The sequence below is a fragment of the Bos taurus genome, chromosome 2, assembly GCF_002263795.3.
Source record: "Bos taurus isolate L1 Dominette 01449 registration number 42190680 breed Hereford chromosome 2, ARS-UCD2.0, whole genome shotgun sequence".
In the NCBI taxonomy this organism is placed as follows: Eukaryota; Metazoa; Chordata; class Mammalia; order Artiodactyla; family Bovidae; genus Bos; species Bos taurus.
The window spans coordinates 17,733,697-17,761,631 of NC_037329.1; the positions used below are offsets into that span (position 1 = coordinate 17,733,697).

General features: G+C 37.7%; 1 protein-coding gene across 4 annotated transcripts in view; it reads left to right on the forward strand.

Moving 5' to 3' along the window:
* Positions 1 to 27,935, forward strand: part of SESTD1 (SEC14 and spectrin domain containing 1) — a 152,950-nt gene that overhangs the window by 114,969 nt on the left and 10,046 nt on the right. For all 4 annotated transcript variants that reach the window (XM_024978543.2, NM_001191250.2, XM_024978540.2 and 1 more), the window contains 8 exons: positions 8,441 to 8,563; positions 15,607 to 15,801; positions 16,324 to 16,438; positions 17,901 to 18,060; positions 22,837 to 22,918; positions 23,631 to 23,753; positions 24,551 to 24,742; positions 27,416 to 27,537. In XM_024978543.2, the coding sequence (XP_024834311.1) occupies positions 8,441 to 8,563; positions 15,607 to 15,801; positions 16,324 to 16,438; positions 17,901 to 18,060; positions 22,837 to 22,918; positions 23,631 to 23,753; positions 24,551 to 24,742; positions 27,416 to 27,537 (1,112 nt within the window). The remainder of the gene's footprint in view (positions 1 to 8,440; positions 8,564 to 15,606; positions 15,802 to 16,323; positions 16,439 to 17,900; positions 18,061 to 22,836; positions 22,919 to 23,630; positions 23,754 to 24,550; positions 24,743 to 27,415; positions 27,538 to 27,935) is intronic.

The window sequence follows — 27,935 nt, forward strand, 5'->3', positions numbered from 1 at the left end:
AGAGTGGAATGTGGTAGACGCCGAGTGTAGAGAACTCATGGAGAATGTTTTCTCTGGAGGAAAGATGAGAAATAGAGCAATGACTAGAAGCGGGAGTGTGTTAATTAGCTAGGTGTGCTGTATTGAAATACTACAGACTAGCGGACTTGGGAAATTTGTTTTCTCTTTGTTCTAGAGGCTAACAGCCCAAGATCAGGGAGTTAGTAGTGTTGATTCTACCTGAGGACCGTGAGGGAATGATCTGTGCCAGGCCCCTCTCCTTGGCATGCTGTAGCCTTCTTCTCCGTTTCCTCTCATCATCTTCCTTCTATACCTGCCTCTGTTTGAACTTTGTTGCCTTTTAAGAACACCAGTCAGATTAGGGCCCACTTTAATAACCTTATTTTAATTTAACTGCCTCTTTAAAGAACCCTGTCTTCAAATAAATACTCGTTACATCCTGAAGTACTGGGGTTAGGACGTCACCGTATTGGGGGGGCGGTGCTTGAGGGCACAGTTCAGCCTCCAGCGGGAATCAAGTGCAGTTCGTTTGTCTGTTTTTGTAATACAGAAAACTAAGAGGCTTAGTTTGGAGGAGGAGAGTTTCTGTTTGGAGGGAGGTGTTGAATATGAAAGAGAGAAAGAATAATTAATACTATCAAATTTGTGACAAGGTGGAAGTGAATGGACTCCAAAGCAGAACTGAAGGGATTAGCTTTAGAATGGAAGAGAGAGAACTCCATTGTAACAGGAGGGAAGTGGGTGGGATGAATTCAGAGTTGCCTCTGTGTATGTCAGGCATTAAGAAGATGACTGAGTTCCTGAGTGATGAAGTGTGTTTTTTAAGGTAAGAGACAAATGTGATCTGCTTTGTGGTAGAGGTTTGGAGGCAGGGCAGGGTTGGAAAGGACAGTGGTTAAAGATGATTAGAGGTTTAAATGGAGTGGAAATGATTGAGAAATTTTTTTTTTTTTTTTGGTGGAGATTGTAAGAGTGAAATTACCATGGAAGTATAGATGTGTTTTTAGGTAGTGTTGGCCTTAACTTTATGGTGGAAACTTTCTGGCCTGTTCCTGTGAATACGTGGCTGGCTGTTAACATGCAGGCACCAGAGAATGTGGATGATGGGATTCCTCCAGCATTGTGCTTTGCTCTGTGGGATCAGGGGCAAAGGTGTTAGTGCATTTTTGAAATGATGGACCAGCTCAAATGGATAAAGAGTAAAGAAACTAGAGAAAAGGGATGAGGATTCTTAAAATGATGGTGATGATGGCAATGAGATTGTTGTTAAAAACAACCTCATTTCAATTCCGTTTTTTTTATGAGCATTACAGGTAAATTAGAAAATTAATATTCATCATGTGATGTTTTCTACATTTTGTTTTTCACAGGTAACATTTTAGGGAAAGATCTATTTTTCTTGCCAAAATGATTACTTAAGTTTAGCTATTTAGTAACATATCATGTCAGCACACGCAGTATAAACTACCATCTTCAACCTTGCAAATTTGGGGGAAATGAAATTTCTTGTTTATGTAAAAATAATCATAAAGGTGACTACCTCTGCTTATGTAGAATTAATGACAGTTGACATTTTCCAGATTTCTTTTTTTAGTGACTTATCACTGAAAACAGAACATAATGAAGAAGAAACCAATAGCTATAGTAGATGAACTGTATGATAAGTAGTAGCCATTGCAGTTATCCGTCACTTATTCTCCACAGTTCAGATTGGTAGCATTAGACTTCATACGGAATGCAGAAGTATTCTGTGTTGCTGCCACTACATTTTAAAATGAGATTTCACATGCTTCTGGATAGGAGGTGATACCATATCACTGAAATAAGCTATCGTTATTCTGACTATTGATTACGGCAGTAATTTTGACTAGCATTGCAAATGTTTCTAGAATCATCCGTGTGATTTTCTTCCTTTGTAGAAAGGGACCATAGATGCAAATAGGCTACACTCTCAGTTGCATAAGTATGCCACTGGAGGCTGTGATCCCAGTTCTCTGTATTCTTTCTTCTGGCCAGATGCTTCACATTTGCTTGATATGCTCTTCTGCCTGTTTTAACCTCACATACATCTAGAAATTCTCTCATGTGGTTTTTGGAAGTCAGCCTGGCTGGGAATAAATGTTAAATAGTCACATGCATTTTTGGCCTCTTCAGACACTTATCATGGTGGATTTTAAGAGCACATCTCCAAGGTTATACTTTGCGTATAAAGGTAACCATTTGAGAGGTTACATTGATAAGGATTGTACATGAAACTGTGCTTGCTTTAATATTCATATCAACTGAGCAATAGGTCCTGATTGAAATGAAGTTTTACAAACCCATTTTGGCAAACTGCCATCATTAATGGATTTAAATACACTTGTTTACTGGGGCATCAACCTAAGTTTGCATCATTTTTATTAGAAATAGTCATACATTTATGGTGTGCCTGTTACTGATGGTGCATTCTAAGGGAAATTACTTTGCGCATACATTAAAACTATATATACATGTGACTGTGTAACTGAGTTTGTGTGTGTGTGCATGCCAAAGAGATGTCTTTGCTCTACTTAAAGTTTATTTTTAAATTTATGGCCCTTTGAAAGTTCTCTGCTGATGAGTTGTTTTTCCCAAGTTATCATGATTTATATTAACCTGCTTCTTTTGTTTCTAGAGTTTACATGTTTTCTAGAGTCTTTTAAGTTTAAATGTTTAATATTGTCTTAGGTTTTTAAAAATAATGTACATTTTAACATCAGTTAAAATTTTTGAGTTATTTTCATTCCATCCTTATTTTTTAGAATTTAGATATTTTCAGTGAAATAATTTACCACTTGTTTAAAATACTTAAATGCTATTATATAGCTTTTATATTCATAATACATCATAATAAATGAGAAGCAGATGAGTCCCCCCAAGCGAATGGAAACCTGTTTCAAAGTGTTTACATGCACTTACTTAAAACTTACTTAAATGCTCTTACTTAAAACTTACTCTCTCTCTTTTTTTTTTTAGATTTATTTATTTAGGGGGAGGATGTTATGGAGTGTTCATTGCCGCACTCGGTCTTCCTCTAGCTGCAGGGAGCGACAGCTACTCCTTGTCGTGTGCGCGCTGCTCATTGCAGTGGCTCCTCTTGTTGCAGACAAGGTCTGGGTGCATATGCCTCAGCAGTCGCAGCACACGAGCTCAGTAGTCGAGGTTCACCGGCTCTAGAGTGTGGAGTTAGTAGTTGTGCTCAGGCTTCTTCCTGGACCAGGGATCGCACTGGTGTCCCTTGCATTGCAAAGCAGCTTTTTAACCACTGCACCACCAAGGAAGCCCAAAACTTTCTCTTCTTCTTTCCATTTTTTAAAAGCATAGAATAAAACAGTTCAGGAATTTGCTTAAGAAATACATGGATTTTATTGTAAAAATGTAGATGTGAGACAAAGTTTATAAAGAATGATTAACAGAAGGAACTTTTTCCTTCAGAACAAGTGAGAAAAGCAAAGAGACTAACACTGTTCATACCATCCTCTGTGCTCAAGTATCTTATGTGTAATGACTGTAATCCTGACAACAGTCCTGTACAGTAGGTAGCATTGACACGTCTTAGATGTGATGGACCAGAGTCTTTCACCTCCTGGGGCAGAGCCAGAATTCAGATTTCAGAGTCATATTCAGTGCTTTCTCCAGACTGAACTGCTTATCTGTCTCTCATGAAAGAGGGATACTTTGCACAGGCTGGTGGACACAAACAGGAGCCTAGTACCCTGCCCCTTCAAAATCAGCTCATACAAAAGAGTAAAGCAGAGAAAGTGGAGATGTTGAGGAACATTGTATTCTAAAGAGCTTCTGCTGCTAGGGGTTTGCAGATGAATTTAGGACTCTGAAAGCATGAATTTAACAAAGAAAATCATGGCCGCAAGATTATTCCAGTGAGTCAAAAATAATACTTAAACTTTTTTTGAGTTTTTGCTCTCTAGTACTAAAACCTTGTAGAAAAGGTGGAAGCTACGAATATATTAATATTTAAGATACTAGGACAAAAAAGGGGACAGGCACCAAAAGATAAATCCTGAAAGAATGGCATATTATTAGTAAGCAAACATTCACAATTTATTTATTCTAATATTTAGAAACACACCTAAAGAGATTTTCTTTTGAACTTGATGGAAGTATTTTAAAAGCGATAGTCAGCTACGTAGAGTGCAAAACCAGAAACAGAAAGCCTGGTTGGGAGGCTGCCACAGGGATCTCGGTAAGGCCTGAAGCAGGCTTAGATGCAGTTTTATTTTGAAAGTCAAAACAACAGGATTCTAAGGGTATCAGATACACAGGATATAAGAGGAAAAAAAGGAGCAAAAAATGACTCTGAGGGATTTTGGCTTGAGAATATTGCTCCACATTATAACTTTAAAATGTGTAATTTATAATAATGCTTTTTAAAGTATTTTTATTATGTAGGAAGTTTCAAAATTAAAAAGAAATAACAAGAGTAATCACAAGAATATTGTTTTTATTTGGATTTGTTTGACATCCAGAAATCAACAGTGTAAGTTCAGACAAATCAGAAGCATCCAGGCCCTTGGAAATGAAAAACAACTCATTTTTAAAAATAGGTCAAAAGAAAAATAAACAGTTCAGTAGAAAACGTAAGACCAAAATCATCAGCATGAGATGAATCTTGAAAGATGAGAAAGAGGTCAGGAAGAGAAGGGGCTCAAAGATTTCAGGCAGCAGGACAGCCCATATTAAAGCAAGACCAGTGAGAGAGCAGCACCCTTGAGGAGCACTGGACGCACAGGCTGGGCTCGGGTGAAGGAGGAGATGGTGATGCATAGGCAAGGGCCCATTGTCCATGACATCGTATGCCATCGTAGGCCATGCCAGCCAGCCACATTGCATCCTGAATGCTACACAGAGCCACACTGGGAGAGAGATTCCAACAAAGATGAGTATTCAGTCCACATGAAAAGATTTTTATTTAGTATGTTGTTCTGCTTTTCCCCTCTGGTTATTAACAAACAGTAAGTCTTACTCTTTTTTTTTTTTCAAACCAATCTATGTTAGAAAAATATAAAATCAAAAAATAAATCACATCTACTTAACTTTCCCCTAATTTTAGTCAACTTAGTATCATACACCTAGGAATTTACCAACATTCTTATGCTCTAACTAGTTTTTTTCTTAGTTACCATCTCTAACCCAGTTGTGTGATAAACATAAATGATTTCAAATTAAATGTAATCATTGCTACATTGTTTTGCTTGACTATTTACCCATCTCATCTCTTCCATTAAGGTTGAAGTAACTGAGGGCAAGAACCCCATTACAAGAGATTTTTGGAAATGGCAAAAAATATTTTGGTTGTCAGATACTATTTCTCCCAGAGCTCCTGTGTAGGTGTTTCTCAATAAATTGCACTAAGAATCTCAGAAAATAAAAATTACAAACAAATTAAAGCAATAGTATATATATATGTTGTGAATGTTTATTTTCAGTTAAAGCTTTCATGACATGAATGTTTCATACAGAAGTGTTTTAGAGAGTAATTTTATAATGTATTTATATTAGCCGTTAACATTACAAGATCATTGGACCCAGGATGTCAATGAAAACATTTTCTAAGGAAACAATAGAGGATTGGAGAAAAATTCTGTTGCATAACTGCTGTATAACACTCATGTTTAAATTACTTAGATGCTCAACAGTAGAGGACTGGCGCTGTGAAAACAGGTGTAATAGTTATTTGATGTAGGACATTACCTGCTTAGCTCTTAGTAGTGTTGGTTGATTGGATGGTTTGGTTGGACAAATGAGAGACCAAGAGGGTGAGGCAGACAAGGAGGTTGGCCGTCTTAAGAAAGAGGTTTAGAGCCACTGAAAATTATAACAACTATAGCCACATGAAAGTGAAGAGCCCAAGAGAGAGATTACTTGTATTCTATGCGAATCAACTACAGCACTTAAATCTGGAGTAGCACATGAAAATGAAATGCATGTGAAAAGTTAATGAAAGGAAATACACATGATTATTCCTCAGGTTGGGGTTGTTGTTATTGTTCAGTCGCTCAGTCGTGTCTGACTCTTTGCAGTCCCATGGACTGCAGCACGCCAGGCTTCCCTGTCCTTCACTAGATCCTGGAGTTTGTTCAAACTCATGTCCATTGAGTCGGTAATGCCATCCAACCATCTCACCTTCTTCTCCTGCCTTTAGTCTTTCCCAGTATCAGGGTCTTTTCCAATGAATCACCTCTTCACATCAGGTGGCCAGAGTATTGGAGCTTCAGTATCAGTCCTTCCAATGAATATTCAGGACTGATTTCCTTTAGGATGGACTGGTTTGATCTCCATGCTGTCCAGGGGACTCTCAGGAGTCTTCTCTAGGACCACAGTTCAAAAGCATCACTTCTTCAGCACTCAGCCTTCTTTATCATCCAACTCTCACATATGTACCTGACTACTGGAAAAAGCATAGCTCTAACTATATGGATCTATTGGGCAAAGTGATGTCTCTGCCTTTTAATACCCTGTCTAGAATTGTCACAGCTTTTCTTGCAAGGAGCAAGTGTCTTTTAATTTCATGGCTTCAGTCACCATCCTCAGTGATTTTGGAGTCCCAAGAAAATAAAATCTGTCACTGTTATCCATTTTTCTCCATCTGTTTACCATGAAGTGATGGTACAAGATGCCATGATCTTTGTTTTGTGAATGTTGAGTTTTAAGCCAGCTTTTTCACTCTCCTCTTTCACCTTCATCAAGAGTCTCTTTAGTTCCTCTTCATGTTCTGCCGCAAGGATGGTGTCATCTGCATATCTGAGGTTATTGGTATTTCTCCCAGCAGTCTTGATTTCAACTTGAGCTTCATCTAGCCTGGCATTTCACATGATGTACTCTGCATATAAGTTAAATAAGTAAGATGACAATATACAGCCCTGACGTACTCCTTTCCCAATTTTGAACCAGTCCGTTGTTCCATGTCTGGTCTGACTGTTGCTTCTTGACCTGCATACAGGTTTCTCAGGGGCAAGTATGATGCGGTGCTTTTATATAATTATTAAAACTACATAAATTCTTAGATTTTAAAATAAATACATATTAGCCTGGTAGCAGCTATGGAATGCACTATAGGTCTGTGATTAGATAAGCCTGTCTCACTGAGTCTCTAGTATTACTTTGCTGTGTGTGTGTGCATGCGTTTGTGTGTGCATGTCTGCTTAGTCTCTTAAGCATGTTTGACTCATTCATTTCTGGGGAGCTATGCTGAGTTAAGATTTAGGACATAACCATATATCTGTTGTTGAATTTCTGTTTTGAATTTAGCTTTCTAAATAATAATTTAGCTTGGTAGAGCTGGGTAATATTTTTTTCTGTTAGCATTACTTCACTGTGTCTATCTGGTTTTAGAGTATATGTGTTTGTGGGTAGAGTAAGCAAAACCCATTTTTCTTCTGCATGTGAATTTGATCTTCTTCTGCATGAGATTTTGATCTTAACTGTCTAGCACTATTCTCTTGAAAACTTGATGAAAATTACAATGTCAGCTGTGTTATTATGTCAGCAATATTGTTTGTAATAAAAATTATTCTGGATCTGGATTGGAAGATCTGTTAATAACTTGATGGAAGGCATAACTTTGCACATCTTTGATCTCAGTGACTTTTACAATGGGCATGACACTTGTGTGGTGTGAGGTTTTAATAGAGTGTCTCCCATATCTATCCCATATGGATCTCATCTCCTGAACTGATGGACTGCTTCAGGGACCTAGCAAAAGAGAAACACCCAGTGCTGCTCTTTTGGCAAACTAGTCCCCTCCCTATATCTTTCTGAGTAGACTTGGTGCCAACGGGACTTTAGATGGTCTTTCAGACACCTAGAGTGCATTGCAGTAGTATAATTCTGTTTTTAATTTTCAAAGTGAGAAAAATATTTTATCTTTTTATCAGTTAATTCATTCTGTTTTTTCAATGCTTTGGAAAGAACTCTAGATGATGAGTCAAGACATGTGACTCTTAGTTATTAAATAATGAGTTCTATTACCTTGAACAAGTCACTTAATCTTTCTGAAAGTCACTTTTCTTATTAGATAAAAAATTTCACAAATGTCATTTTTGATGTCCCTTCCAATTTTAAATCCTGTAGTTCTCTGATTTTCTTATCATCATAAGTTAGTTTTTAATCCTATCTTATGGGAGCATCCCAGATTTTTTTAACTGGCAGATAATCAGGTAGCTGAAAGCCTACGATGCTCTGGTGTACATTTTATCAAATTTAAGTTTGGGAAAGTTGTCACATTATAGCTGTATAGTTCCAAAAGAAACATTTACTATATACAATAAAATACAATGTTCAATAAAATAGAATTTAAATTAAAAATACTTGAGGAACTTTGGGAGGGGTAAACCAATTAGAATGAAAGCTTGAAAGGTTTTTGATTATTTTAAAATTTCATCTCAACTTCCATTCATAGGTTGTGAATTGGCTTGAAGGGCCTGGATCAGAGCAGCTGAGAGCCCAGTGGGGAATTGGAGACTCCATCCGGGCTTCCCAAGCCCTACAGCAGAAGCACGAAGAGATCGAGAGCCAGCACAGTGTGAGACACTCTTTCCTCTGCAAGTTACAGTGCTGTTGTCAACGATAATTCATAGCATGTGTGGTGCTGAGTGACAAGTTGCTATATACTTTGATTTAGGGTCATAAAGTACAGTATGGTTATCAAGTACATTGATAGCACTTGATCACTCTGTACATATTCATTAGATGTTTGGTTTCGGTTTTCAGTTTAGAAACACAATTCATGTGAAATTTTTAAGACTACAATAACAGAAGAAAGAGTCATAGTACATAAATAGAACCTTCATCTGTAGTCTTGAATTTTAAAAGTATTATCTCAGGAACAGGAGCTGTAAGTTAAATACAAATCATTGAACGTTTTTTCTTCAGCATAAAAGGAAAAAAATCACGTTGGAACCTATGAAATGCATAAAATAGTTCCATTCAGTTCAGTTGCGCAGTCGTCTCCGACTGTTTGCGACCCCAGGAACCGCAGCACGCCAGGCTTCCCAGTCCATCACCAACTGCCAGAGTTTACCCAAACTCATGTCCACTGAGTCAGTGATGCCATCCAACTATCTGTTCCTCTGTCATCCCCTTCTCCTCCTGCCCTCAATCTTTCCCAGCATCAGGGTCTTTTCAAATGAGTCAGTTCTTCCCATCAGGTGGCCAAAGTATTAGAGTTTCAGCTTCAGTATCAGTCCTTCCAATGAATATTCAGGACTGATTTCCTTTAGGATGGACTGGTTGAATCTCCTTGCAGTCCAAGGGACTCTCAAGAGTCTTCTCCAACACTACAGTTCAAAAGCATCAATTCTTCATCACTCAGCTGTTCTTCACAGTCCAACTCTCACACCCATAAATGACCACTGGAAAAACCATAGCCTTGACTAGATGGATCTTTGTTGACACAGTAACATCTCTGATTTTTAATATGCTGTCTAGGTTGGTTATAACTTTCCTTCCAAGGAATAAGTGTCTTTTAACTGGCTGCAGTCACCATCTGCAGTGATTTTGGACCTCCCCCCAGCAAAATAAAGTCAGCCACTGTTTCCAGTGTTTCCCCATCTGTTTGCCATGAAGTGATAGGACCAGTGCCATGATCTTAGTTTTCTGAGTTTTAAGTCAACTTTTTCACTCTCCTCTTTCACTTTCATCAAGGGGCTCTTTAATTCTTCTTCACTTTCTGCCATAAGGGTGGTTTCATCTGCAAATATTTAGATTTTTCAATTATAGAATTTTATTTTTAGGTCACTTTCATGTACTAATTAGGAACATTGCAAAGACAAGATATATACTGTACTGCTGCTGCAAAGTCACTTCAGTTGTGTCCGACTCTGCGTGACCCCATAGATGGCAGCCCACCAGGCTCCCCCGTCCCTGGGATTCTCCAGGCAAGAACACTGGAGTGGGTTGCCATTTCCTTCTCCAATGCATGAAAGTGAAAAGTGAAAGTGAAGTCACTCAGTCGTGTCTGACTCCTAGCAACCCCATGGACTGCAGCCCACCAGGCCCCTCCGTCCATGGGATTCTCCAGGCAAGAGTACTGGAGTGGGGTTCCCTTCCATATTCACAGGTTCCACATACATCTGAGGAGTCAACCAACCAGAGATCGAAAATACTAAGAAAAAAAAAATCCTTAGTTATAAAAAGCAAAACTTGAATTGCAGTGTTTTAACCAATAGGTGGCACTGCATTGTCACCTTGAGAACTAGTTGGTTGATGCAAGATGCAAAGATTAGCTTATGATGTTTAAGATGTTCTAATATTAAAAATTTTCTTTTGGTAAATAAAAGTCAGCACTTTAAAGGATATATTGGAATTGTTCAGGTCTTCTGAAACTGACAGATTTCTAGTATATTGATTGCTTAATATGGGTAGAAGTTGGAGAAACTTTTAATATCCCATTTTGGGTTAAAGCAATCTGTTAAACACTAAATTTTAGATTCTTTATAAAAGCATAATTTAGAAATAAAGCTAAAACAATCCCAAATCAATAAGGATTTTCAGTACTAATATATGGAAAATTAAAATCCTACTAATACGTAGTTAAATCCTATTAGTAGTAAATATTAATTAACTACTAATATTAGTAGTAAAATCCTACTAATATGACAGAATGTGGTCCACTGGATAAGGGAATGGCAAACCACTTCAGTATTCTTGCCTTGAGAACCCCATGAACACTATGAAAAGGCAAAATGATAGGATACTGAAAGAAGAACTCCCCATGTTGGTAGGTGCCCAGTATGCTACTGGAGATCAGTGGAGAAACAACTCCAGAAAGAATGAAGGGATGGAGCCAAAGCAAAAGCAATACCCAGTTGTGGATGTGACTGGTGATAGAAGCAAGGTCCGATGCTGTAAAGAGCAATATTGCATAGGAACCTGGAATGTTAGGTCCATGAATCAAGGCAAATTGGAAGTGGTCAAAGAGGAGATCGCAAGAGTGAACATCGACATTCTAGGAATCAGTGAACTAAAATGGACTGGAATGGGTGAATTTAACTCAGATGACCATTATATCTACTACCGTGGGCAGGAATCCCTTAGAAGAAATGGAGTAGCCATCATGGTCAACAAAAGAATCCGAAATGCAGTACTTGGATGCAATCTCAAAAATGACAGAATGATCTCTCTTCGTTTCCAAGGCAAATATCACAGTAATCCAAGTCTATGCCCCAACCAGTAACACTGAAGAAGCTGAAGTTGAACGGTTCTATGAAGACCTACAAGACCTTTTAGAACTAACATCCAAAAAAGGATGTCCTTTTCATTATAGAGGACTGGAATGCAAAAATAGGAAGTCAAGAAACACCTGGAGTAACAGGCAAATTTGGTCTTGGGATACAGAATGAAGCAGGGCAAAGGCTAATAGAGTTTTGCCAAGAGAATGCACTGGTCATAACAAACACCCTCTTCCAACAACACGAGAGAAGACTCTACACATGGACATCACCAGATGGTCAACACAAAAATCAGATTGATTATCTTCTTTGCAGCCAAAGATGGAGACGCTCCATACAGTCAGCAAAAACAACACTGGGAGCTGACTGTGGCTCAGATCATGAACTCCTTGTTGCCAAACGCAGACTTAAATTGAAGAAAGTAGGGAAAAACCACTAGACCATTCAGGTATGACCTAAATCAAATCTGTTATGATTATACAGTGGAAGTGAGAAATAGATTTAAGAGACTAGATCTGATAGACAGAGTGCCTGATGAACTATGGACGGAGGTTCATGACATTATACAGGAGACAGGGATCAAGACCATCCCCATGGAAAAGAAATGCAAAAAAGCAAAATGGCTGGCTGGGGAGGCCTTACAAATAGCTGTGAAAAGAAGAGAAGCAAAAAGCAAAGGAGAAAAGGAAAGATATAAACATTTGAATGCAGAGTTCCAAAGAATAGCAAGAAGAGATAAGAAAGCCTTCCTCAGCGATCAATGCAAAGAAATAGAGGAAAACAACAGAATGGGAAAGACTAGGGATCTCTTCAAGAAAATCAGAGATACCAAAGGAACATTTCATGCAAAGATGGGCTCGATAAAGGATAGAAATGGTATGGACCTAACAGAAGCAGAAGATATTAAGAAGAGGTGGCAAGAATACACAGAAGAACTGTACAAAAAAGATCTTCACGACCCAGATAATCACGATGGTGTGATCACTCACCTAGAGCCAGACATCCTGGAGTGTGAAGTCAAGTAGGCCTTAGAAAGCATCACTACGAACAAAGCTAGTGGAGGTGATTGAATTCCAGTTGAGCTATTTCAAATCTTGAAAGATGATGCTGTGAAAGTGCTGCACTCAATATGCCAGCAAATTTGGAAAACTCAGCAGTGGCCACAGGACTGGAAAAGTTTTCATTCCAGTCCCAAAGAAGAGCAACGACAAAGAACATTCAAACTACCACACAGTTGCACTCATCTCACATGCTAGTAAAGTAATGCTCAAAATTCTCCAAGCCAGGCTTCAGCAATATGTGAACCATGAACTTCCAGATGTTCAAGATGGCTTTAGAAAAGACAGAGAAACTAGAGATCAAATTGCCAACATCCGCTGGATCATGGAAAAAGCAAGAGAGTTCAGGAAAACATCTGTTTCTGCTTTATTGACTATGTCAAAGCCTTTGACTGTGTGGATCACAAGAAACTGTGGGAAATTCTGAAAGAGATGGGAATACCAGACCACCTGACCTGCCTCTTGAGAAACCTGTATGCAGGTCAGGAAGCAACAGTTAGAACTGGACATGGAACAACAGACTGGTTCCAAATAGGAAAAGGAGCACATCAAGGCTGTATATTGTCACCCTGCTTATTTAGCTTATATACAGAGTACGTCTTGAGAAATGCTGGGCTGGAAGAAGCACAAGCTGGAATCAAGATTGCCAGGGGAAATATCAATAACCTCAGATATGCAGATGACACCACCCTTATGGCAGAAAGTGAAGAACTAAAAAGCCTCTTGATGAAAGTGAAAGAAGAGAGTAAAAATGATGGCTTAAAGCTTAACATTCATAAAACTAAGATCATGGCATCTGGTCCCATCACTTCTTGGCAAATAGATGGAGAAACAGTGTCAGACTTTATTTTTTGGGGCTCCAAGATCACTACAGATGGTGATTGCAGCCATGAAATTAAAAGACGCTTACTCCTTGGAAGGAAAGTTATGTCCAACCTAGATAGCATATTCAAATGCAGAGACATTGCTTTGCAAACAAAAGTCCATCTAGTCAAGACTATGGTTTTTCCAGTGGTCATGTATGGATGTGAGAGTTGGACTGTGAAGAAAGCTGAGCACCGAAGAATTGATGCTTTTGAACTGTGGTGTTGGAGAAGACTCTGTTTTCAGCTGGATTATTTCCATCGATGTACAAATATTGTATTTTACATTAAAAACAATATATGCTCAAGATATGTGCATTTTAATATAAAGTAATATAATAAATAATATATAAATTAATATAAATTAACATTTTAAAAATCTTCCCTTTGGCTATACTCTATCTTCCCAATTCCCATTCTTTTTTTAATTCACTCTGATCAGGATTTATGTCCTTCCCACTCTTATCAGAATTTCAGTCCTTATTTTATTGGACCTCTCAGTAAATTTTAATAAAGGTGACCACTTCTCCCTCCTTTTTTACTTCTTTCCTGAAACACGCAGCTCCTTTTTGGCCTCTTCTGCTCGATCTCTTTCCTCTCCTTGCCCTCTGAATTTAGGAGTGACCCAGGGTTCAGCTTTCCAAAGGCTCTTTTCTTCTGAACCAATACTGTTTGTGTTTGGATAATTTCATCTAGTCCCATGCTTTTAAGTAACATCTTTTGGCTAATAGTTTGCAAATTAGTTGACCACTGCTAACAGTTTCATATCTTTCAACTTTACCAAATTCGTTGATGAGCTCTAGTGGTTTTCTGGTGGTGTCTTTAGGATATTCTGTGTAGAGTATCATGTCATCTACAAAACGTGACACTTTTACTACTTCTTTTCCAATTTGGATTCTTTTATTTCTTTTTCTTCTCTGATTGCTATGGCTAGGACTTCCAAAACTTTGTTGAATAAGAGCAGTGAGAATGAGCATCCTTGTCTTGCTTTTGATCTTAGAGGAAATGCTTTCAGCTTTTCACCATTGAATATGATGTTAGCTCTGGGTTTTTCCTTTGTGGTCTTTATTATGTTGAGGTTTGTCCCCTCTATGCCTACTTCCTGGAAAGTTTTTTTTTTTTTTTTTAAAACATAAATGGATATCGAATTTTGTCAAAAGAATTTTCTGCATCAATTGAGATGATCATACGGTTTTTATTTTTTAATTTGTTGGTGTGATGAATTGTACTGATTAATTTGTGGATACTGAAAAATCCTTGCACTCCTGGGATAAATGCCACTTGATCACAGTGTACAATCCACTTAAAGTATTGGATTAGGCTTGCTAGTAATTTGTTGAGGGTTTTTTGTTTTTTCTTTTTAGCTTGTTTCAAAAGTAGGTCTTTTAAAATATTTTTATTGTACTTGATTTACAATGTTGTGTTAGTTTCTGCTGTACAGCAAATTGAATCAGTTATACATATACATATATCTACTCTTTTTAAGTTTATTTTCCCACGTAGGCCATTATAGAGTGTTGAGTAGAGTTTCTGGAAATTTTTTTCTCATGAATGGATGCTGAATTTTATCCAAAGGTTTTTCAGCATCTGGTCTTCATTTTTGACAGGTGAATCTGATGGAGGAACAGAGTATGGCATGAGCATAGGCTGTGCCTCTGACACAGTGTAGAAGTGAGGACAGGAGGCTCTTGAGTGCTAGACTCATGAGCTGAGAACATGCTGAGGCCAGTGGATGGGTGAACCGCATGGGGCTGTAGGAGCCAGCATACTAAAGGATGTGAATGGGACAGTCAGTAACCGGTGGTCAGAGAGTGGGCTGTACCGTAGTACAGGATATTAATAACAGATTTTGTGTCTGCTGGAGTAGGTAGCTGAGGTGTAGCTGGGGGCAGCACAGGTGGAAGTGAGGGAGGGGGTCAAGGAGCTAAGAGTGCAGTGTTGGTCGGATGTCTGCATGGTGAAAGTCAGGAAGAAGGCTGACGCTGAGAGGAAGGCCGAGAAGTCTGCTGACTGAGATGAGGGCACGCGGCAGGAAAAGTTGGCAGGGTGGAGTCCGACAACATGCACTTCGCAGGAGATGTGGTTTTTGAGAGAAGGATGGAAGAAATGGTTTGGAAATAGGAGTGGGGCAGCCATCTCCCTCCGGGCTTGTGGTCGGTCACCTGTGGACACAGCAGCAGCGGTCAGCAGAGTGGCAGGGCTCACTGCTCTCTCTGAGGGTGATGGGTTCCACAGAGAACAGGAGAGAGAAGGGAACGTTTAGAGGCCAGCCATGAGGAAATAGATTTTGCTGTTGGCAGGAGTTATTCCAGGGATCTCAGTGAAAGGATTTGAACACTGGGACTTTTTATCCTCAAATTATTTTGATTTTAAAAAATCTCATATATGTTACTTAGTATATCTGGAGATACTGTAAAATGTAGTGTGTTCTTCAGGAGCTGATTTGATCATTAATTTACAATGTCTCTATTACAGGAATGGTTTGCAGTTTATGTGGAACTGAATCAACAGATTGCAGCACTCTTAAATGCTGGGGATGAGGAAGATCTTGTGGAACTGAAGTCACTCCAGCAACAACTTAGTGATGTTTGTTATCGACAGGCCAGTCAGCTGGAATTTAGGCAGAATCTGCTACAAGCAGCTCTTGAATTTCATGGTGTTGCCCAAGATGTAAGTGATTACTCTGATTGCTTTTCTTTGCTTCAGATTATCTGAGTACTTATCTGCACATCAGTTTTGCAGGTTTGCATGTCTCTTAATTATTTTTCTGGAACAGTAAAATTTATTGGTGGGGGAAACAAGATAGACCTTTTTGATTTTTTTTTTAATTTTATGTTACATTATTCTGCATGCAACTAAACTTTTTTTTGTCTAAATAGAGTGTCCCAATGTAATTGCTAGATTTCGTTTGGATAATTTTTTGATGTTCATGTTTTATAACATAGATAGAAATGAAAGTTTCAACACTTGTCTGCATTCTGCCGACCTAGACGTACTGTCTTCCTGGTGCATGCATCTGTGTGTTCTGTCTTTCAGATAACGTGTATTCTAATTATGTGTCCTTGTCTTTTAACAGCAGAGTTTTTTCAAGTATAATCGTGGTAACTTCATTAGATACAAACCTCATTAATCATTAAACACTGTAGATGCTGATTATATCAGGGTTATCTCTTTGGTGTCCCTCTGCTTTAGTTGTCTCAGCAGTTGGATGGCTTATTAGGGATGTTGTGCGTAGATGTAGCACCAGCTGATGGAGCATCGATTCAGCAAACTTTAAAACTGCTTGAAGAGAAGCTGAAAAGTGTTGGTAAGCAGATTTTAAAAATGCTGAAACATAAGGGTTCTTTTTTTAAAAATATCATTACCATGGTTAGACAAGTCAACTTCTACTGATCTAATTATAATCATGTACAGGGAGCACAGGAGAAATTAGTATAAAAAGTTTTTATCCCCGTAAAGGGTGTAATTTATGCTGCAGTTGTTATCTTTCATTGGTGGCCCGTCACCCTTCCTCCAGAAGGCCTTCAGCCTTTCCTGTTTACCCAGCCGAATCTACAAGTGCTGTGTCTTGCATATTCTATGAGCAGTTACCTGTAGTGCATGCGTAACCTGTATTTAGCTGTGAAGTGTTCTGTGGTAAACCCTGTATGCCCCACATTGTGTTTCATGCAATGATTTTTGTTGTTGCTATACCCTAACCTTGTGAAAAGAAGAGTTGGTTTGGTTCTGTGCATTTGTTTCTCCAAACTGGGAACATTGCCAAGGTTACATACTCTCCAAGGAGAGGGTGGTTCAGTTTTATTAAGCTAGTACCCTTACTTGACACCATAGCCTTTTGACTTTTACTACAAGTAGAAAATGCAGAGAGGTTTCCTAGGTCATGACCGGGAGAAGTGAATAGTGGATGTGAAAATGGGGGTGGAGGGTGTGTGTACTGAGTGGGACATCGGACAAAGGAAAATGGAGTAGGAAGCAGAAACTTAAGGCAGCGATTTAGTGGGAAATGGTGGCATGTGACTGAACCAATTTAATTAATTTTGAAAAGGACTTGAGGGAATGGGTTTGAAAAATCATGTTTGTATTGGCATTTTACTTGCTTATAGTCTTTGTTATTTTAATGGATGATGTAATTACATGTTTAGTATCTAATTTGCCAAATGAAATTTATTTCAAAAATGTCACAAGTTTTCTTGAGCAATGTTTTTCCTTTAAAAATGCTAAAGGAATTCCAATATACATACCTAATTTAAAGTCTTATAAATACATCCTAAGTGTTGCTTCTTGTTGAGTATAAGCTGATAGCACCTATTTTCAAAATGTTCAGTGTCCTTTTACAGTGAGAACACAGTGCTTGACTGTTTTAATGTCTTGTGGCTCTGATATATTTTTTGAACAAAGCATTTGCCTTCTATGTTCTCCTAAAAACTGAACTATGTAAAAACAGAAAGGAAAGAATTGAAAATCTTACTCATCAAGACAGGAATTCTCACACTTTCTACTTGCAATTTTGAAAAGTAATTAGTTGTCTACGGAAGTTCACCTTTTAGAAATTCTCATTAGGGAGAATTTGAATGAGAGGGAGCTCCAATTTGAGCCACGTTTAAATGGGTTTTATTGATTGAAATATTCAGAGGGCTCCAGACCAAAGTAGTTTAATGTACAAAGCTGTTATCCTAGCAATCCAAGTACAGTATCTGCTGAGAGGATTTAATTAAGGGAGGGAAAGCTTCTCTTGTTTAAGAGATTAAATCTGGTAACTTTTGTTTTAGATGTAGGATTGCAAGGTTTGCGTGAAAAAGGTCAAGGTCTTCTGGATCAGATCTCCAATCAGGCATCCTGGGCCTATGGAAAGGATGTAACCATTGAGAATAAGGAAAATGTGGACCACATACAAGGAGTGATGGAAGATATGCAGCTTAGAAAACAAAGGCAAAGTTTGACTATTCATGTTAATTTTTGCTGAGACAACATAATATTTATTAAAATGAAAATTGATACATTTTCCATACAAAGTAGAAATTCTTACCTATTACATAGTAGGCATGTAGTAAGTTTTCGGTAAATGTAATGGTTATTGTGTATAATTGTACTAACAAATAATGGCAATTCATTCATATGATGGGTACCTTTCGCCTTTTTACTGAGTGATAAAAATTTCATTTCCATTCAAGTGCATCACATTCTTTATCCCCAGTATAGCCTGTGACTCGTCTCTCTTTTAAGACTCGGGAGAATCTGGCGTTTCCATTTTCATTTAGGTTAGAGTTGCTGTTAAATTTATCATACGTTGATCTGTTTCTTCATCTAAACCTCACACAAATTGTCACTCATCCGTTGTTCTCATATTTGCTGTCGAAGGGTTAGACAGTAAATTCTGGGTCAGGTAATGTTTAGTTTCATTTGTTATATGGTAGAACTAGAAATTTAAAGGGTTCTTTGAAAACTCAACTTGCAATAGCAATTGCAGGATATTGCAAAATAAAGGATTAAATTAATATATGCTAGTACATACAGACTATCATGGTTGTATGAAATTTTGGTACACTTAGAAATTTCAAGGGCATCAACAAAACCTCACAGAAAGTTCCCTCTGCATCACAGAAAAAACAGTCATTAGATAGAGATTCCTTCTATCCTCATATCTGCAAACTTATCCATTACATTATTTTCATCAGAAGGATGAAAAAAGCTCTGCTCTTATGAAAACTGTGTACCCCCATGTCTCCTCACTCAGTCAGTTCCCGCTCTTTAATCCCTGCCTTTCGTTCAAATACTTTGTTATTGTTCAGTCCCCAGTCATGTCCAACTCTGCGACCCCATGGACTGCAGCACCCCAGGCCTCCCTGTCTTTCATCATCTCCCAGAGCTTGCTCAGACTCGTGTCCATTGAACTGGTGATGCCATCCAACCATCTTGTCCTCTGTCATCCCCTTCTCCTTGCATCTTTCCCAGCATCAGGGTCTTTTCCAGTGAGTTGGCTCTTAGAGTCAGGTGGCCAAAGTATTGGAGTTTCAGCTTCAACATCAGTCCTTCCTATGAACATTCATGGTTGATTTCCTTGTAAGATTGACTGGTTTGATCTTCTTGCTTTGTCCAAGGGACTCTGAAGAGTCTTCTCGAACAGCATCAATTCTTCAGCACTCAGCTTGCTTTATGGTCCAACTCTCACATTCATACATGACTACTGGAAACACCATAGCTTTGACTAGACGGACCTTTGTGGGCAAAATCATGTCTCTGCTTTTTAATATAATGTCTAGGTTTGTCATAACATTTCTTCCAAGGAGCAACTATCTTTTAATTTCATGGCTACACTCACCGTCCGGAGTGATTTTGGAGCCCAAGAATATAAAGTCTGTTGCTGTTTCCATTGTTTCTCCATCTTTTTGCCATGAACTGATGGGACCAGATGCCATGGCCTTCATTTTTTGAATGTTGAGTTTTAAGCCAGCTTTTTCACTCTCCTTTTTTACCTTCATCAAGAGGTTCTTTAGTTGTTTTTTGCTTTCTGCCACAAGGGTGGTGCCATCTGCATATCTGAGGTTATTAATATTTATCCTGGCAATCTTGATTCCAGCTTGTGCTTCATCCAGCCTGACATTTTGCATGATGTACTCTGTATATAAGTTAAATAATCAGGGTGACAGTATACAGCCTTGACACACTCCTTTTCCAATTTTAAACCAGTCTATTGTTCTGTGTCTGGCTCTAACTGTTGCTTCTTGACCTACGTACAGGTTTCTCAGGAGACAGGTAAGGTGGTCTGGTATTCATTTTAAGGATTTTCCACAGTTTGTTGTGATGTGCACAGTAAAGGATTTAGCATAGTCAATGAAGCAGAAGTAGATTTTTTTCTGTTGCTTCTTCTATGATCCAATGGATGTTGGCAGTTTGATCTCTGGTTCCTCTGCCTTTTCTAAATCCAGCTTGTACATCTGAAAGTTCTTGGTTCATGTACTGTTGAAGCTTTGCTTGGAGGGTTTTGAGCATGACCTTGCTTGCATGTGAAATGAGTGCAGTTGTGTGGTAGTTTGAACATTCTTTGGCATTGCCCTTCTTTGGGATTTGATTGAAAACTGACCTCTTCTAATCCTGTGGCCACTGCTGAGTTTTCCAAATTTGTTGGCATATTGAGTGCAGCACTTTTATAGCATCATCTTTTAGGATTTGGAATAGTTCAGCTGAATTCCATCGCTTTGTTCATAGTGATGCTTCCTAAGGCCCATTTGACCTCTCACTCCAGGATGTCTGGCTCTAGGTGAGTGATCACACCATTGTATTTACCTGGTCATAAAGACCTTTTTTGTACAGTTCCTCTGTGTATTCTTACCACCTCTTCTTAATACCTCTGCTTCTGTTAGGTCCATATCGTTTCTGTCCTTTCTAGTGCTCATCTAGTGTGTGAAATTACCACTTCCTCTTCCAACGGTTCTTTCTCTGCCTTGAGCTCTCCTTGACAGCTGTCATTGAAGATCTAATCTGCATTCATACTTCCGCACTGTCTCCAGTTTACTTTTCAACCCTTCTTCGTCTGACCTCTCCCCTCACCACTTCACTGAACTTGCTCTTACTGATGTCATCAGTGACTGTACTTGCCACATTTAAATAAACCCTTCATCTTGCTCAAAATCCAGGGAATACTTTCGGTTCTGACATTGCTTGACCACTCTGAATAGCATTAGGGACAACTGACATTTTTTTTTTTTTTCTGTTTGAAACTCCCTGACAACTTTATATACATTAAAAACACCTTTATGATTCTCCTGGGCACTCTGTTTCTTCTTGGTTTTCTGCACTGATTTCTTGTCTTTTAGCTAATTTCACTGCTTTCAGGGTTTGTTCTGAGGCCAAATCCTCTTCTCACTCATTGTCGTCTCCCCGCACAGTCTCACCACTTCAATGACTTTCTTCAGTATCACCATGATTGAATAGTTACAGCTCTGACACAGATCCCTCCCCTATACTTTGGACCTGTAATTCCTCTTACCTACTGAGCATCTCCACCTGGGTGCCCCATACGATACTTAAAACTCACTTGTATGGATTGGAATCATTGTCCTCCAAACCTGGCTTTTCTCCTTTAGTTTCCTGTCCCAGTTAAAAATACCATCAGTTACCAAACTTGGGATTTGTCCAAAGGATTTACCAAAATCGTCTCTTACAGCCTCATCAGATGCCCAAGTTCTGCTGTCTCCAAATCCTTTTTTCATGATCTTAGCTCTTACCTGCTTCCTTCCTTGCTCCTCTACAGTCTGTTGTGCATGAGCACCATCTTTGTAAAGCACTCATCCAATTACCTAACTTCTTGTGTGAACCCCTCTCAGTTACTTCCTGTTTCCTCAGATGAAGTTCAGTCTCCTTGGAATAGTGTAGGAGACCCTTCATAACCCAGTCCTGTATAATCTTACCTCCTTTAACTTTCCTACAAAACCACACACTTATTTTCACTTTGCTGAATGCATCATGTCGTTTCAAGCATCCAGAGTACTCAGAATACTTCTTCCCTCATTTTCTGCCTAGTGTATTCCTACTTATTATTCAAGACTCTGGGGTACTTATCCTTGGAAGCCTTTTTAGATTTCTTGGGCAAGTTTTTACTTGTTCCTGCCTATTCTCATATAGCTCCACATCAGTATTTATCACACTGTTTTTTTAAAAGTCCATCTTCCCAAGTGGGACCATCTTATTCTAACCAGTAAGTAGAAACCATGTCTTGTATTTTCAAGCACACTCTCCAGTACCTGAAAATATATGTTAAGTATGATACTGTCTTCATCATTGACATGTCTTACCTTGTCTTTTAGCTTCAGATTTGAAAAATAAATCACTTCTCTTCAGTCCCTTGTAGGATTATTTAACCAAATTGCCCTTTAAAAATATGTTATAGATTGTGGTGAGGGCATTCTTGAAAAAAAAAAATAGCCTGTGACAATGACTTAGCTATTGTTATCAAGCTTCCTTAAGAATATCAACTCTAGTGGAGCCCAGTGCCTCCTAGGGTGGCTTGTTAGTGGTATTCAGTACTGCCATGAGATTCTCTCCTTCCCATCTGAAGTACATGGAATTGCATGGAAATGAAGGGGATGGATGGATCAGAGCTTAATTGATCAAGTCAGCTTAAAATTTTGATCTGTATGTTATCCAGGGAGACCACATTAAAATCTAAAAATACTCTGAATTGCGTTTCTTTCTATCCAGAGATCAACAGAATTTTTTTTCTTTCTTAAGAGCATAGATGGGAGCTTTTTTTTTTTTTTTAATTCAAAATTAGATATTACTCTGGTAATGTAATATAATGAAAAGCTTTAATTTTTTTTTTAATTTCCTTGGAGCATCATTCTCTAAACTAGTATTTTAGAAACTTTATGTTTTTGTCTTTGAAGTTCGTTTAATGCTAATTGGCAGTTACTGTCTCTTCAGGCTCTAGTGTACTCCTGTGTTTGTGCTTTGCTTCAGTATTTTGCACAATCCATACAATACTCAAGAGGGTTTGTGATTTAGTATCTTTCAGGTATTTTGAGGTTTTAATGGAACACAGATACAGATATCCTTAAAATTCTTGCAAACCAATACAAAATAGTTACAGTCTCCATAGTGTAAGACTAAGTATTTTAATATACTGTAAAATATGTGTGCAGATGGTGGTGTTATACTAGTTATCCACAAAACTGAAATGTTTCCCTAAATTCATTTTGGATTTATTAGATGTGAAGACATGGTAGATGTGCGAAGATTAAAGATGCTTCAGATGGTACAGTTGTTTAAATGTGAAGAAGATGCTGCCCAGGTAAAGATAAGTCAAGCCTATTATGTACTTGTCTTTACTTAGAAAATTGATTTCACCTAACTGTAAACAGAAGTGTTCTTTTCATGGTCCTAAGTAAATTCATTAAATCAGATTCTCATTTATCCTGTTGCAGTAATAAAGTTTTATATTTCCAATAATCTTACTGGTCTCATTTGACTTACTTCTCAATGAAATGCTCTATTGAGCTAGAAATTGGAATTATTTATTATTGTGATTTGGTTGTCAGTTACATCCCAGGATGAAGGCTGGTGTAGTTTACTGCCTTTTAACCCACAAGAGGGTTTTGTAGCTAGATAAACAGTTTGCTATTTTGCGTAGTCAATATCAAAAAACATAGTTACAACTTAACATAGAAGAAACTTAGAATTTTAAGTTGTAACATTAAGTCTGTAATGCGATTCTAATAAGATCTATATTACGTAGACACATGGATTTTATTAATATAAATCATGTGATGTTAATTTTAAATGAGTACTTCTCTTTAATAGGTCTTGTCTTTAGATTTTAAAAATTTTAAGGAAGAGGAGAGATTATTAACTCATGTAGCTTGGCACTGAAATAAGCTATTACGATTATAACAAATGGGTTAATTAATCACATGATAGTAATCTTTCTTTTTATTAATATGGTGTTTTGATATACAAGGTAAAAAGTTACGACTCCAGGTTGACTGTGACTTATTTTCATTCAGGCAGTAGAATGGCTCAGTGAACTTCTGGATGCTCTTCTTAAGACACACACCAGATTGGGGGATGACGCTCAGGAAACGAAAGTTCTGCTGGAGAAGCATAGAAAATTTGTTGATGTTGCACAGGTGCAGAACTGGTTATCTTCCTTTTCTACAAGCTCAGTGTTAAAATAGTTTTCTACATGTTTGTAATGTAACTTAGCCCCCCAAGTCCAAGAAGGTTAGTTATATTAATCCAGAAATATAGAACTAAGAAAATGTCAGCTGATGAATCAAAACTAGCCTGTATAAATTTGAGAGGGTTTAAGTTTTCCTGAATACAGGTTCTGTAGCTCCCTCTGATTTATGATATATTAATATATTATGGTAATGTTAAGGCAGTAACCATTCATTTGTAAAAGTTACTATGAAGTATAAGTTAATATCAGTCAATTAGAAACCCTAGTTTCTGCATCTCAACAGTGTCAGCATTATAACAACATGGGTTTTTTTTCATGTGAAAAGTTATCTTATTTTCCCTAATTACTGAGTTCATGTTGTTAACAGTGTGGTTTCCTATGTGGAATATTAAGTGCCCCTTTCCACCCATTTGTTTTAATTAATGGGTGAGCAGATTTTTTTTAATTGATTTCTTTCTTTTTTTTTATTTTTTGGGCTGGTGAAATTGAGCAGGCTGAGAGGAAAGCAGAGTAAGAGAGGAAAGCCTAACAAGAAATAAACTTAATAAAAATTAACTGGTAGTATTGCTTCCGCTTAATTATTTATGCATGCAGGCGACTTGCAGTAGTAAGCGCCAGTGGACTCATTCATTATTGACTTCTAGCAGTGTTACTTAATTGCCGCTCCAGTCCTCTTGTTCACTTTCCTGCCCCTCTCTTTAGACTTCTGTTGTTATAACTTTGCGTTCACCTTCTCTTCTTCAGAGCACTTACGACTACGGCAGACAGCTGCTGCAGGCCACAGTGGTGCTGTGCCAGTCTTTGCGCTGCACCTCTCGGTCATCTGGGGATACGCTTCCTCGGCTGAACAGAGTGTGGAAGCAGTTCACAGTCGCATCTGAAGAGAGGGTGCATAGGCTGGAGATGGCTATTGCCTTTCACTCAAATGCTGAAAAGGTTCGCTTTTTTTAAAAATGTAGTTTCAGTTGTGTGTGTTATGTATGTTTAAAATGTGTTTACCTTGTAATTTTATGATTAGTCTGTTCTTTAAAAATTTATATGCATTCCATTGTTTAAAGTTTGTTTAGGTATAACGTATTGTCTTGGAAAGTTCACATCAGATTCTTGGTAAGCCATACCAGGGTTGGAGTACTGTGGTTAGAGGAACTGAAACCGTCCAGTAGTCTTTGCTCAGCACCATGTCTCTCCTCACCCGACCTGGTGCCCAGAATGTACTGTCTGTTCTTTCGAGTGTCATGACTCCCACTGTTTCATTATGCCAAGAAAGGAAACTTTGTGTTCTCAAATACTACTAATTGTCATAAATTTTTTAAAAGGTCACTTTGTGATTTGTATAATCTTTTGAGCCTCTCCAGCTAAAATTACAAGAGTAAGGATAAAAATGAAACCTTTTTTTTTCATGTGTTATCTTTAAAGAATCATTCTAGAATTTACTATTTAATGAATTCATTAATCTCAGAAACTAAAAAGTTAATATGCGGTGTTTTATTTGGGCAAATTTTCAATTGAACCTTTTTCTCAGCTCCACAGTGAAAATTGATAGCATCCAAGTCTTCTATTTCCATTCCAAAGAGGAGCCTTACTAAGTAGTTAACTTTGTTTTGATTTCTTAAAGATGAAAGTTTATATGTAGGGGATATTCAATGCAAGTTAAGATATGAGAAACCTAAGATAGCCTTGGTCTATAGGACAGAAGAGATACTGCCAGGAGCCTCAGGAATTAAGCAGTTTCTGTCTGTGTTATGCAGTACATCTGTTGGGAAATGTCCACATTAACTCTCACTGAGCCGGTTACTGAACTCTATAGGTCATTTTTTTAGTGTAAGATGGGCCGACTGTTAATGAATTAAAGTATCCAAATGGCTTGACTTATTTATATCTATTGATTGTTTCAGTGAAAACTTTTTATTGAACTATACTACTAACAGAAAAATGTGCAGCTCAAATGTTCTGCTCACTGAATTTTCAGAGTGAGGACGCCTGTGTAATCAGCGCACTATTCAAATAACAGAATGTTACCAGCACCCAGAGGTTGTTCCCCATCCTCTTTTAATCACACTGCTTCTGCTGCCCATCCCAGCGTGACCACTGGCCCAATCTCTTAACACCACTGATAATTTTTTAGGATACTACTCTTAAAATTTATCTGCAAAGACATTTAAAAATCTAGATCTCTTTAAGAAGTTATGTAATAATGAATATATATTAGTTGCTTGGTTGTGTCCAAGTCTTTGTGACCCCATGGAGCCTGCCAGGCTCCTCTGTCCATGGAATTATCCAGGCAAGAATACCAGAGTGGGTAGCCAATCCTTTCTCTAGGGAATCTTCCCAGCCCAGGGATCGAACCTGGGTCTCCTGCATTGCAGGGGGACTGTTTACCATCTGAGCCACCAGGAAGCCCAAGAATGAATATGATTGAGAATTTTTTCATAAAATATTAATGTTCCTATTTTTTCTGGTTCTTGGCCTTTATCATGCTTATAATAAACTCTGCTTAAGGTTATTTTATTATGTCAACTTATGTAAAACCTTTTGTTATTAGATGTTATTTTTCTCTTGGGTGGGTTCTGTTTCATACCAGCAAGCCACAACTATAAGCAAACTGCATAGCAAATTATAGTGATTAGGAAAATATTTAAATTAAATCTGGAGTTTTATTATATGAAAATATCCTTTATGAGTAATGCCAAAATAAACATAATTGGATTCAGAAAAGTATGCAAACAGAGTTGCAAAAATAAATTATTTTTATTCTGTCTCAAATTTGCAGATTTTTTTTTTGGAGGTAAATTTTTAAAATTAGTATTACTGTTTTAAATCTAAAGCATATCTTGGACTGATAGCACGTCTGCATCTGAGACTAGACACACTTCAAGAGCTCACTAACCACGTGTCCCTAGCGGCTACTCTGTGGGTCTGTACTTACAGCCTTAACTATTTCAAATCACAGCAATTTTTTCTTTCTTTCATACCATTTAAATTTAAATAGTGATAATTAAGGAAAAAATAATATCAAGGACTATAGAAATTCCAAATTTGAATTAAAACCATATCTATTTATATTTTGTTTTTTAGTTTATATCATGTAACTCAAGTCAGCAGATCTGTTTTTAAAATAACTGTAAAGTTTCTAGCTAGGGAATCACATTGTTATGTGTTTGTACTCTGAGTATATGTTATGTATTTATATATATCTTTTCATTTGTGAAGTTTGTAAGCTCTTTGAGGTCAAAATCTGTTTCTCATTCATATCCCAAGCCACTACATAAACATAAAGTGAGTATTCAATAAATTGTTACTTAATGTATGAAAGAATACTACTTCTTAAGCACAGTTTCAGTTTAATTCCAAATAATAGTCTAGTATTTTTTTTTTTTTTTTTTGGAAATCACTATAGAACTCTTCTTATTCCAATTCTAATATTATTAGTGTGGATTATGTGTTTGATTTTATTTGAATTTCTTGGGTCAGCTTTGTCAATCATCAGTCTTCTATGACGTACATGAAGATTCTAGGAACAGAACAGAAACACCGTCAATCTACTAAATTTTAATGAACTTGGTTTCCTTCTGTGTCTCTTGATTGATGTTGCACTTTTATTTGTTGCAGATTTTACAAGACTGTCCAGAAGAGCCTGAAGCTATTAATGATGAGGAGCAGTTTGATGAAGTTGAAGCGGTTGGGAAATCACTTTTAGATAGACTAACTGTTCCTGTAGTTTATCCTGATGGGTATGCTGCATGTTCTTACAATTTGTGCTTTTATCAGTAAGGTCTTAAAGTAATATCAAGAGAAGAAGATCTGTTTCTAAAAAGTCCTAGTAAATTAGCTTTGGTTGACATCTTCAGTATCTGTAATAAATGAGTTTAAAATGAAAAGAAATCCCTCCTGGGTTTTTAACAGTGGTAGCAGTTGGTACTTGCTGCTATCAGATGTATTGCCCTCGATAGCTTATTGTAGAAGAAAGATCATTGAGTAGGTTGACATACTGGGTTCTAGCCTTGACTGTGATGATAAGGAGTCAGGTAACTTTGAACTTCATTCAGGGAATGGATGGGGAGGGGAATGTTCAGTGTGCTCAAAATATATACCCAGCGCAAAGCTAAACATTTCACCTATAGGCTTTTGA